The following is a 13,269-nucleotide window of genomic DNA, read 5'->3' as shown; positions in this document are numbered from 1 at the left end:
GATTAATTTTGAAAAAACAGGGTTGTTGGGGAGAAATAAAAATGACAAACTTTCTGGAGGACAAACAAACCAATAACTGTCACATTTATTAAAAGGTGCGCCCTAGCTGGATAACAAATTCTATATACACATTAAATTACAGTTAAAAAGTATAGTTTCATCAAGTATAACCCATGTTTTGAGTAGGGATCCAGTCAGGGTGTGATTTGTCAGCTAGACTGGCAGGTTTACCTAAAAAATTCAAATAGAATTACCCTATAAACGACCACTCAAAATGCATAGAACTAAAAAAAACATATACTTACCTCCTATAAAATGTTTAGAACAAATCCGAAGGTATTTCAGTTTGTTTTCTGTTAAATCTGCCCTTCTTAAAGCATCTAACCACAGCTCTCTTCTAAGTTTAGATAGTTCAACTAAGTATAGTTTGTGTTTATATTGTACCACTGCAGGGATTCGAAAAAACTTAACGTCGTCTCTTTGACCACGGCTTCCGCAGCCCACAACAGCGCAGAATGAAGGCATTTTGCTATAGGGCTATTTAAAAATCACAGCAATAACAAAGTATTGGGAATAATTAGCGAGGACATGTTTGTCCCCCAAAGCATTGGAATCAATCAGCTGATTTTGACATTTGGTGCTTTCTTCTTAACTTATTTAAATCCGTGTTTTTTTGTTGTTATTCTAAGTTTAATAGAGTATTAAAAACGTAATATATAATAAAAAGCAATCTACAAAATTTACAGTTTAATATTATCAAAGCATTATGTTATGGCTAAATAGGAATTTAATCAGAGACGGAGTAGTTCAAACGCCACGTTCAAAAAGAAGAAGAAGATATGATAGGTTACCATAACCAATAAATTTTCAAAACAAACTGGAAAATAGAAATCAATTTGAATTTAATTTGTAAGTATAAACGTTGAATTTTTTAATTTAAAGAATAATCCAAATACAAATTCCTCTTATTAAAAACAGTGCGGTTTAAAAATGTGCGAAAATTTCCTTATGTTAATGCATAAGGCTGAAATTGAAAGAATTCTAGAAGATCCTGAAGAAGGAAAGTGCTTTTCAGTTAATATAAAGTAAGTTCTTTTTTAGTAGTTTAGTTTATTAGTCTTCTTAAGCATTAGTTGTAAAAAACTATACTAACATTATAATAGGTTGACTGCCAAGTGCTCATAGTGGAAAGCTTTGTGTTTTGCTTCAAAAACACCTTAAAGGATTTTCCTATTGTAAGTGTATTTCTGTGGCAAACAAATTTTTAAAATAGTGATAAAGAAAAAAAAATTAGTTGCATCATAGAATTATTGTTGTGTATACATTTGCATGAGAGAGGATTTTTCTTGAGCTTGGCAGGCAACCTGTTAAAAAAGTGTTGAAACCTGTAATATGCAGTATTTTTACTTGTTCCTGTATAGTTTTTTAGATCTATTTGATTCAGACACTGATCTGGGTAATGCCCTTCTCACAAATCCAGAAGAGTCACTGAGAGACTGGAACAAGTCTGTTATAGATGTGCAAGTGCACATTCAAAAAACTTTAGATCATGGTTGCATTAAAAGCAAAACCAACTGTAGAATTTTTAATTTGCCACCATGGCCACATGTTTGCAGGACTCTGTTTCCTGGGAATGAAGATGCAAACAAGTTTTTGCAAGTTTCAGGTAAGTTTCATTTCTATGTTTTGATTATTGTTTTGGTACTTTGTAACTAAGTTAAAAATGATTTATTGATACAATAATTTGCAGTAAAAGTTATATTTTTTTATGACTACACAGAGTAAAGTATGAGTCAAACAGAAATTTTAATTTAAATTGATTTACTACTACAATAACTTTAATTTAGAATCAAAAGAGGTGACAATATTATATATTTAGGGACAGTAATCAGGATATCAGCCTGTAAACTGTTGGAATATCAAAGACAATATATTTGTATTAAATGTAAATACCCTATAACAGTTGAAGCTATTTATGATAAAAAGAATATTATCAAGAAGCCATCAAAATGCCCAAACCCAGAGGGTTGCTCTAGTAAGTTAATTTGACTACTTTGACCACTTCATATGAGTAGTCTGCAACTTTCTAGGTAAGAATTTGGTTTCCTTTGGGGAACTTAACCCTAATAATTGTAAAGACTATCAGGAAATTAAAATTCAAGAGGATTTATCTCAGATAGGTGTGGGTACAGTTCCAAATCATATGCTGGTTACTTTGGAAGATGATTTAGTAAATGTGTGTAAACCTGGTGAAAATGTCACAATTACGTATGTATTATTATTAGCAAAAGATCAAACTAAAAAACTTAAGAGATGTAGAGTTGAATGGATGCAATTTCCTTGTTGTTTATTATTATTATTTCTCAAGATATCTATTTGACAAATCTGCAGTAGAAATACTTTTTTTATAATGTAATGTGGGGTGTATTCAGGTAAGTGTGTTGTGTGTTAGGATCTTTCCTGTCCCATAACTGTCTATTTAATTATAGCTTCTTGAATTCTGGTAGAATTTATATGTTTTGGATGACTTTAAAAGACAGTTAAATATTACATTACTCCCAACATACAGTGAAAAGGTCAATAATAATGTACCAAATATCTTTGAAGTTCACAACATATTTCAACATGTAAAATAAACAATGTCATGACATTTTCTTTTACCCTATTTTTAGGTAGTAACTTTCTTGTTCATGAAAACTGGAAAACTTTATGAGACCAGATTGTCCTCAGATTTTCAGAAATAATATTTTTGGGTTGGTTAAAGTAAATTTATGGGACACTATTAGACATTTTTTGAGAGAATTATGCTTGAATTACTTCAACATGACATCAAAACCATTACTTTTCATTGTTTTTTTTTATGCTTTCACAAGACATAAAAACATTAATGATATCATTTTAACCAATAATTCAGAAGATTTGTTTTTCAACACAACCTATGAAAACAAAACATCTTATTATTAGAGTTTGCAGTGGTATTGTAACCCGTCGCTGGCCAGAATTTGATCCTGGCGTTAAAATAGTGGTAGACGTAGTTTTAAAGGCAAACCACGTTCAAGTTAACAACAGTAGTGGACTAGCAATCACTGTATCTGATGAGTTAGTTCAATTTTTTGAGGATTTTTGGCGGAGATATGTTAATGCCCCACTGTATGCTAGAAATATTATACTGAACTCTATTGCTCCTGATGTAAGTTGATTTAAAAACAAATTATACATTAATCAGTTTAGTAATTGTGTAGTTATATGGGCTACATTTGGTTAAACTGGCTGTTGCAATTGTTTTGGCAGGAGGTAGTCAGTTGGAGAGAAATGAGGCTTTGTCAGGTGTTGACAGTAGAGCTGAGTCTCATTTGCTTTTGGTAGGAGATCCAGGAACAGGTGGGTTTATATTAAAACTGGTTACTTTTACTAAATTACTTGGTTACAAAGGAAAATCTCAAATACTAAGATTTGCCTCAAAGATCATTCCTAGATCCGTACTTACGACCGGAATTGGGTCTACTGCTGCAGGACTTACCGTCAGCGCAGTAATAGTCAGTTTGTTACCATTGTAGTTGATTTGTAAGATTTAAAAATAGGTTGTTCATGCAGGATAGTGGAGAGTGGCAGTTAGAAGCTGGAGCACTAGTAATGGCTGATGGAGGTATTTGTTGTATAGATGAATTTAATTCTATGAAGGAACATGATAGAACTAGCATTCATGAAGCTATGGAACAGCAAACAATAAGTGTTGCTAAGGTATACAAGTGGATATTAGTTTAATTCGTACAGAAAATTGACAGTTTTTAGGCTGGTATGGTGTGTAAATTAAAAACTCGCTGCTCAATTCTGGCTGCATGCAATCCAAAAAGTAACCTCGACCCCTCAAAATCTCTATGCGTCAACGTTGCCATGTCTAGTCCGCTACTAAGCAGATTCGACTTAATTTTGTTTTTGCGCGATGTGGTGGACGAAGAGAAAGATCGCGCATTAGCTGACTATTTATTCAATAGCAGCCAAATGACACAACAAGATTCATGGAATTTAAAAAAGTTACAAGTAAATTTAAGTTTATGTTGGCACTGCCGATCCTGCCCTAGCTCATGTTTTTAGGCTTACTATACAATAATAAGGAAGCGGTCACCCAAATTAACATCCGAAGCAGAAACTATATTGAGCACCTACTATCAGCTTCAAAGAAAATTTGGTAGTCGTAGTAAGTCTAGAACGACTGTACGATTACTGGAGAGTCTGATCAGGTAATTGAACAATTTACTAATACAAGCCTGGAAAAATATACATATTATAACACTTATGGGCTTTAGAAAGTTAAAAAATTCGAATGGTTGGTTTGCAGTGAGATATTTGAGTTTATTTCGAAAAATAATTGAAAATAAAAAACACATTTTGTTAACCACTTTTACCTCTCCATATTTTAAATCCAATATTTCGATTTTCTGGAAAGGTTTTTTAAAATACGGTCATTTCAGTCTATATACAGTGTCTGCAAAAAGTTTCGGTCCACTCTCATATTTCGGAAACTGAACTCCGTCAATAAAAAATTTCCCTTTATAAAAGCTGTTAAATTTATTGGAATTATACAGGATAATATAAAAGTTTTATTTTTTGGATTGTTGTTTTGCTGTAAATTTGAAGCAATTAAGTAAAAAGCAGAATTTGTAGAGCACCTTATGTATCATTCCAATAAATTTTAAAACATAGATTCTCTAGGTAGTCTTCTCTAGTATCTTTTATACTAGGACTTTCTTTTATTGGAAGCGTGGTTTCCGAAATATTAAGGTGGTACGGGACTTTTTGCACACTGTGCGCTATTTTAAACCAATTTCTTCCCAATTCAATTATACAGAAAACATTCTAAGCTTTGACAAATTTTAGGTTGGTTTGCTATGATTATTAATTTGAGTTTAAGAGAAGCTTAACTAACTAAACCGTCATGTTGTGACAATTTAGAATTGAAGAAACAGTGTTATACTAAATGAAATTAATAATTATGACTTTATGAGATGAAACAGCACTTTTCAATTTATTTATGAAATAGCAGTTTAGACAATATTCAAAATGATGTTGAGCCATGCAATTCTCATTTTTTACTAATAACTTGAAATATCTTTCTAAAAAAGATACAGTCTCTCAAAGTTCAGTTTAAAAATTCGTTTTTTTGTTATAACTAGAGTCCGGATTAAAAAGCACTAAAGTCGTAAAAAAAAGCAAAATTATTTTCTTCAAAAAAGCATAAAAATCTGTAAAAACCCTTCAAATTTTGATTGCTTTTAAATCAAATTGCTTTAGAAGCATACGGAAGATTTTAGACGGTTTTGAAACCTTTCAAAAGTATTTTGATCTACTTGAGAGCATTTGGAAGGTTTTTGCTGTTTAAACAGCATATTGAAGGTTCTGGAATTCTTTAGAGGCATTTGGAATCTCATACACGGTTCACAAAATTTTTTGGAAGCTTCTAAAGTGCTTTAATATCTTCTGGGAGCTTCTAGACTAGTTGAAAAGCGTTTGGAATCTTTTAGACGGTTCTCAATTATTTTGAAAGCTACTAGACTGTAGGAGTTTCTGTAGTGTTTTGAAATCTTTTTAGACTACTTTAGGAGCATTGAAGGTTCTGGACTGCTTTTAAGACATGGGAATTTGAACTTTTGGAAGCTTTTAAACTGGTCTAGAAGGATACGGAAGCCTTTAGACTGCCTTGAATTTTTTTAAGAGCTTCTAGACTAGTTGAAGAATATTTGGAGTCTTTTCGACTGTTCTAAATGCTTTTGAGAGCTTTTAGACTATTTTGAAAGGCTTTACACTGCTTGAGAAGCATTTTGGAGTTTCTGTAGTGTTTTGAAATCTTTTTAGACTACTTTAGGAGCATTGAAGATTCTGAACTGCTTTTAAGACATGTGAATTTGAACTTTTGAAACTGCTTTAGAAGCATACAGGAGCTTTTAGACTGCCTTGACATTTTTTGAGAGCTTCTAGACTAGTTAAAGATTATTTGGAAGCTTTTAGAGTGTTCTTATTTTGTATACGTTATAATGTAATGTTAACTGTTTTTGTGTTCATTTAATACTTTACACTTTTTCTTTTAGTCCTTAATTAAAATAAAACCTAAATTGAGATTATAATTATTTATTTTGTGCCAATATTCAATTGTTCGGGCTCGTAAATTGACAATTATGAGTTTGGTTTTTAGGTTGTCTCAAGGTCATGCCAAACTAATGTTCCACGACGAAGTCCAGGCTCTTGATGCTATTTTTGCGGTAGCTTTAGCAGATAACGCCATGGAGTACGAAGCGTCAATCCTCAACCTAAAACTTGACAACAACGCGTTTGAAGAAAACCCTGATCAGCTGTATTCTCAGTTGCTTGAAATAGTGTTAGAAAAGCTTAATCTTGCTCAAAACCACCCTGTACTGGAAGAAAAAGGCACTACCACAACACAAAACTCCAGTGAATTGTCACAAACAGTGAAACGTCCTAGATTGCTTTTTTCTACGAAAAAACGTGGAAAGTCACATTTAAGTCAGGATGAAGTTTCACTTAGTCAAGACCCACCAATCCAGGCAAGTACGCAGGTAAATCGAGTGGTAGAGGTTCCAAAAAACGCACCGAATGTGAGTAAGGATAGTGGAAATTTTAGTCACTTCTCTAGCTTTAATCAAAGTCAAGACAACTCCTTTAAAAATGCACCCCAAAGCTTGTTTATGGGGAAAATAAATGAACCTTTAAAAAGCAGATCACCACAAACTAGTGTGAAAACTGGACCGTGCCTGAAAAATCAATCTTCAAACAGCAATATGAGTTTATCGGAAATGGTACGAAGTCGCAATGTGTGGGATTTTGATTTAGACGTGGAATTTCTTAGTCAGACATCAGACGTCGACAAAAACCGCGGTAACAATGAAAATAATTCTAAAGGAAAATGTCTAGAAAGCCCCTTAAAACAACAATTTAAAGATAAAACAAAAAATCAAAAATTATTAAAAGCTGAGGATACAGCACAAGATATTAATTTGCTAAATTGTATTCCAAGTGTAAACGACGACTTCCACAAAATTGATATGGAAATCGATTGGGACTTAGAAGGGCCAGATTTGACGGAAATACCGTTAACTCAGCCAGGTCAGTACAAGAAAGACAGTTATTCAAAGTCGGAGACCGAAAAAGAGCGTAAAAGATTTATTTTTAAACCTTCTAAGACTACAACCAATAAGCAACCAGAAACTTATTCACAAAACCATTTAAACAAAAGAAACTTAACCGAAGATGTTGGGAGTAATTTATACCAAAATGACAACAAATTTTCAGATTGTAGTCAAGAAAAGCAGAGACCGTTTCAAAGTAGCTTACAAACTGAGCAAATAGTTCATAAATTTAAATTTCTACCTAAAAGTAAGGCTACCAAAATAGACAAAACTGAGGCACAAATGTTCAATCCTTCCAAACCACAAGAAAAAATACTGGATTTCCGTAGTGACATTCCAAATGAAGGAGATGAAGTATCTGAAAAAAGTCCACATATTGGCTCATCAAAGTCTATTAACAGAGAAATGGAGTTTTCACCAAGAACTTCTACTAGCAATAACAGATTTGAAAATGTGTTCGCAAAGTTTGCTTTTGAACCAAAGAATACCAATTCCAATACTGATAAGGATGATGAACAAAGTTGTAAAATAGTAACAGTTAAGTCTCCTGAAAAAGTTACAGCAAAAATAAAGGAACCCTTTTTTAACACTGATATAGATTGGAACTTGGATGACATGCCTTAATTTTGTATTTTGTAGTTGCATATTTTTAGAATTAATATTTAAATTGCTGTTAATTTGTTTTGTAATTGTATCGAATAAACCTATTTTTTTTACTTAAAAAATAAAACAATTAAGGAGCGTTTTTCAAAACCCAACAAAAACCAAAATAACTTTTTTAGAGTTTATCCAGTTAGTTTCATGAAGTTTATTTATTAGTTCATATTCATATTTGCATTCACAAAGGAGCGAAACCCAATAAAAACATTATAATCATTTGAAATATTGAATAATTGAAAGTTATGCAAAACTCAATATAATCATCCAGGTTTTATGAAAGTCAACCAAACCAAAAGAGATATTTAGCATTTTATGTGAAATTTGCAATACCTAAAACAATAGGGAACTTGATAAAAAACAAAAACTTTTCTTTCAAAATACTACTATGAATCTTCAGTATATTACGATTAAAACCTACACCACTAAAAAAACATTTTTTTGGACCAAACCACTGCAATTAACGAATAAAAAATGGTCCGGCTAGTGGTCCTGACGTCATAGTATGATCCGGCAGACCCTGCTACCTGCTAAAAAGTACTATATGACGTCAAGGTACATGGCGAGCGGAACTTTAAATGTTTAACAAGTTATTTTTAATTTTAGAGTAAAAATACTTGGGATTCACATTTTTTAGATTCTGCTTAATCTTATAATTGCATAAAAACCAAATTGGAAAGTTTCCAATTGTAATTTTCGCATATCAAAAAACGTTCTTTCTTGGTTTTTGTGTTTTGTCATGTTAAACAAGTATAGTTCTAAGAATGGGTTCAGAAAAACGTCAATTTTCCGTGTCGAATAACGTGAATAACCCTGTAGATTTAAAAATCTGAATCAACAAATGTTGTACACTTTCTTGTTACTTTGCATATTTAACCAACCTACCCTTAATTGTAGATGTGTTTTTGGTAGGGTTTATGATTAAATAAATAAATAAAAACCATATGAAATACACAAGTGAAACGAGTAAAACGTTTAATTTAACACATGCATCCAAACATCAGAAACATCACAAAATTTACCTAATTATCTAAGGAGCGCCATGTAAATACTCTTATTTAAGACCTGTAAATTTATGCTCAAAAGGTGATCACTTATTAAAATAAACAAAACGTAATTATTAGATTGAATCTCTGTAAATAATAAATAAATAAAATCTGTACATTTAAATACATTTGATTAAGCTTTAGGTAATTGCAAGTTACTTATAACTGCATAGGTAAATTCTTGAGTGCTGTTTTGTCCTCCTATATCTTTAGTGCGCACTTTTCCGTCCTGTAGGACTTTTTCAACTGCATTCCTCACCATATCGCTGTAGTAATTCAAGTTGACGTGTCTCAACAACTTGGAAGCACATAGCAACATGGCGGTAGGATTTGCTACGTTTTTACCTACAGCTTCGGAAAATGTGTGTCTCGCGCCCTACAATAAAAGTCATTGAAACTGTTTGCTTCGTTTGGTTATTAGTGAGATTTACGGGTTCAAAAACAACGCATTCGGCTGAATAAGAAGAACCAGACACAACTCCGGCACCTCCAACTAATCCAGATGCTAAATTGTCTACAATGTTGCCGTACAAGTTTGGTGTTACCATAACGTCGAATTGTTGAGGCCTTGAAACCATTTGCATAGTGCAGTTATCGACGATCATTTTTTCAAACTCAATTTTGGGGTACAGTTTAGCCATCTAAAACCAATGACAAGCTAGAAGTCAATTTTTGGCAATTTTAACTTTAACCAACCTCTTCACAGCTCCTCAAAAACAAACCATCACCCAGTTTCATAATGTTAGCTTTATGAACAGCAGTGACCTTCTTTCTGTTATTTTTAACAGCATAATCGAAAGCAAACTTAGCAATTCTCTGAGATTTTTTGGCTGTAACAATTTTCAAACACTCTACCACTCCTTTAACACTTTCATGTTCCAAAGCTGAGTATTCTCCTTCAGTTTGCTCTCTAATAATCACACAGTCAATATTACTGTGTCGGCATTTAATTCCTGGCAATGACTTGACATGTACCACGTTAGCGTACAAGTCAAGCTCATTACGCAGTTTCATGTTAAGGGTTTGAAGTTCCCCAGTGTGAGAATAGTCTGGAGTGGCTAAAATTCCTTTAAGGGCCACACGGTTTTTGCTAATAGACTTGGCAACCTTAGAGTTTCAAAGACAGTCAAAATTTAGTTAGAACTCTAGCTTTAAAATTACTTACTTCTTCAAGGGGCGCACTTAATGTGGGGTTAACTTCTGAGAAAAAGTAGGATTCAAAATCTACTGGAACACCAGCAGCTTTGAAAACTTCTTGAACTGAATAAACTAATTCAGGACCAACACCATCCCCAGGAATAAGGGTGGCAGTTACGCGAGTGCCAGGTCTGTCAGCTAGAGCCTTTTAATTAATTTTTTAGAATAATTAAAATTGCAACATTGAAGAAATTAGAAAATGCTTTTGTTAAGGCTGATTCCAAGCAATTGTACTTACTGCAGCATTGTTGTTATTTACTGAGTTATGAAAGTTTCTACTGGTTGCAGTTTGAGTGGCCTGAAAGGAAATAGATACCTTTTTCAAATTTATATTACAAAGCACATTGATGTGTTTATTACATTACATAACAAATGTCTTGAACTATAACTAGCTTTTGAAATCAATGTGAAAGAATACTCTGTTCAGTTACTTCCCACTGTTGCATACCATCTTTTATCTCTTTAGACAAAGATCGGATAAGAACATGTGTTTTATGACATTATAGTACCAGTCAGGTTATTTTGATGTTTTTATCAGCTAATTAAAAGTTTAAAAAGTTTTAAAAGTTTCACAGACCTCTAAATGCTATTTAAAACCTTTTAAAATGTGCCAGTGACCTCTAGAACCATTTTTAATAATGCCAGAGACCTTTAAATGCTACTGAGAACCTTCTAAGAAGTGCTAGAGCCCTCTACAAGTGTCTCAAACGTTTAAATAACTGTTTTAAATTGCCAGAGGTCTCTACAATCAGTTTGAAAGACCTCTACTAAATGCTATTGGAAACCTTTTAAAAAGGGTCACAGTCTTCTGCAAGGGTCTTCTTCAACCTTCCTAGAATGGTTTTAAATTGCCAGATGCCTCTAGGACTATTTTGAAAGGCTCTTTATGCTACTAATAATTTTGACAATCAATCTATATCACATTTAATCACCAGCATACATTTATTGCTGTCATTGTGATTCAACAGTTAGAAATCGCTGAATAGACTATACCTACTTGAGATATTACTGTATATCAAATATTTTATTATTTTTATCATTGGTACTATAATGGTGTCAATAAAAATAATAAATCCAAAATATATGTGTTCTTATTTCTAGATTGAGAAAGAAATGTTTACTGTGTCTAGGGGTGTTGTAGCAGGACTTTAACCAAAGTCTTCTAAATCCAAAAATAAGTTTATTAATGAAATATAAAGTGCTGAGGTTTTAGGCTTTTTAAATATTTTCTTCTTCTCACAAAGTCTTTGAAACACTCCAATTGTTTGAGTAAATCTTATAAATACAAGTATTAGTATACTGTCCTGTCTTAAAGTGTCCAAACTGTTTGATACCTTAATTGACTTAATAAACCAGTGTAACATAATAAACCAATAATTAATATGTAAATAGGAAACTAATCTTAAGTTTTGAACATAAAAGACATGGCAAAAGTGCTGCTACAAAAACCTTCCTGGACATCCTGTAAATCATGAATTGTAAATGGTTTCATAAATTGATTTTATTCTTAAAGTGGTCTATTGAATTTCATTTTATACATAATAATAGTCGTATTTGTAAAAACTATAAGGGACAAAAGCCTTGAAAAAAAGAACAGATCCTTTTCAAACAGTGCAGGTTAGTTAATATAAAATCTGCCTGCACATTGACTACATTGGTATGTAATAAACGAGAGTTTATTAAAAAACCTCATAAAATCCTAATAAGTATTATAAAAATGCAAAAAAGAGTTTAAAATCCCCTGTTATATCATCACTACTCCTAACCTAAAACGTTAAGTTACTCATAAATAAGCCTCACCTGAAAGAAAATCCTCGGCAGCTGTCTCGTTACAAGAGCCATGGTTTATAGTTAATATTTGATTTGTTATTTAACTAATTATTGTTTACTATATGGTTAAATTTTCAAAAATTAAAAAATGTTAACCCCAAAACTGTAAACTTCAGCTGCGGCAGCACCAGCGCCACTCATGTGACAAACGATGACAACCAAAACTAGCGCTGTAAAATTGCTACTGTCGTATGTCAAAAAATCATTGAGATAGGTACAGGTAAATAGATAGGCATTGGATAAACTCAAAAATAGGCTCAACTGTGTTTTAATTTTGATGTATATTGGATTTTGAATCAACAATAGTTTAATACTTATATGATTTAAGTAATTATTTGCTAGTCTTTTTAGATAAAAGTCAAACAAATATACCAATTATGAAAAAAAAACTAATACCTTTCATATATTCATATTTTTTTAGCGTCTTCTCCAAGTTAGATTAAAAATGGTTTTCGGTTTATAACAGTATATGTGTAAATTACAAATTATGTTTTGTTAGATTTTCAATTACTTTTTCAATATAATAATTTAACTTTAACGCTCCCTTTTTTCATATCTAAATTTCTATATCAAGCTCAAGCAATCTCAGTGTAAATCATCATCTTATAACTTTTGTATTTTACTTGTAAATTAGGATTCTTTTTAAACATAATCACTTTGATTTTTTTCTAATATGTCTAACATTACATTGAAGATAATTGCGTTAAAAAATGCAACTCTTCAAAGTTTCAATTTAAAATAAAATATAGCTTACAATTAAATTTTGTTTGTTAGTGTGTTATATCTTTTAAATTATTATCTTGGCTGATGAACTGAATGATTGGATATTGACCGCCATTATAATGGTCTAATAAATAGAAAACTCATCAAAATCATCAAACATATTTCAAGAGCGCAGCAGCCTGTCACTAAGGCATTAGTTCCAGAGGCTATAATATTAATTGCAAATTTTCCACTCGCATCATTAATATGCAAAAGGTGCGTAGCGACTAATAAACTACAAAAATTAATTCCACGACCGCAAAGCCAAACCGCTTATTTAAAATTTTTATTCTCGGTAATCGCGCAAGTCGCGCAAACAAAACAAAAATCGAACATCTCGCAGTAGTCCTGTTAAGGCGCACCTGCCGATCTCACCTGCAAGGTACCGCAGTACCACCTAGTGCCCCCCGCTCTACGGCCAATGGGACTGACGGGGACTGCCGATTGGTCGGGGGGCGGTGTGTATAAATCGCCCGACCTGGGTGAAGTACTCGAGTGCCACTGACGGTACTTATTGGATGGCTTGCAGCCTGTATTTTAATGCGGCCTTGAGGTACTTTAAGTTTACATTAGTCATGGAACATATACAGCACAGAGAGTGCGGATTGACACCGTATTTTAGTATTGTACCATCA

General features: G+C 32.6%; 3 protein-coding genes and 1 long non-coding RNA gene across 6 annotated transcripts in view; 1 reads left to right on the top strand and 3 right to left on the bottom strand.

Annotated features, from left to right (window-relative positions):
- IP3K1 (inositol-trisphosphate 3-kinase-like protein) overlaps positions 1–13,269 on the bottom strand; it is a 139,088-nt gene that overhangs the window by 114,306 nt on the left and 11,513 nt on the right. The window lies entirely within an intron of this gene.
- LOC145728479 (uncharacterized) lies at positions 51–628 on the bottom strand. The gene is made up of 2 exons (XR_014178095.1): positions 306–628; positions 51–231 (listed from the first exon to the last, which is right to left on the bottom strand). It is a non-coding gene; the product is annotated as an uncharacterized LOC145728479 (long non-coding RNA).
- LOC145727650 (uncharacterized) lies at positions 845–7,875 on the top strand. 3 transcript variants are annotated; one of them, XM_081977370.1, is made up of 12 exons: positions 845–909; positions 979–1,085; positions 1,422–1,666; positions 1,880–2,035; positions 2,091–2,268; positions 2,965–3,190; positions 3,243–3,381; positions 3,433–3,536; positions 3,595–3,741; positions 3,793–4,041; positions 4,096–4,241; positions 6,191–7,875. In XM_081977370.1, exons 2-12 carry the CDS (start codon positions 991–993, stop codon positions 7,764–7,766), a joined length of 3,261 nt encoding a protein of 1,086 aa, XP_081833496.1. In that variant the 5' UTR covers positions 845–909; positions 979–990; the 3' UTR covers positions 7,767–7,875. The 3 variants fall into 3 exon arrangements, with proteins under 3 accessions (XP_081833496.1, XP_081833497.1, XP_081833495.1); XM_081977371.1 differs by having other exon boundaries at positions 879–1,085; positions 2,974–3,190; XM_081977369.1 differs by having other exon boundaries at positions 879–1,085.
- Positions 8,758–12,016, bottom strand: Idh3b (isocitrate dehydrogenase [NAD] subunit beta, mitochondrial). Its single transcript, XM_081977372.1, has 6 exons — positions 11,843–12,016; positions 10,281–10,340; positions 10,011–10,187; positions 9,542–9,952; positions 9,277–9,486; positions 8,758–9,221 (listed from the first exon to the last, which is right to left on the bottom strand). The coding sequence occupies exons 1-6, from the start codon at positions 11,882–11,884 to the stop codon at positions 8,979–8,981; spliced, it is 1,143 nt and encodes a 380-aa protein (XP_081833498.1). The 5' UTR covers positions 11,885–12,016; the 3' UTR covers positions 8,758–8,978.

The sequence above is a fragment of the Ips typographus genome, linkage group LG4, assembly GCF_016097725.1.
Source record: "Ips typographus isolate SLU linkage group LG4, UJ_Ityp_2.0, whole genome shotgun sequence".
Taxonomy (NCBI): domain Eukaryota; kingdom Metazoa; phylum Arthropoda; class Insecta; order Coleoptera; family Curculionidae; genus Ips; species Ips typographus.
Note: the sequence above shows the minus strand (reverse complement) of the source record. Positions and strands in the feature narration are given on the sequence as shown.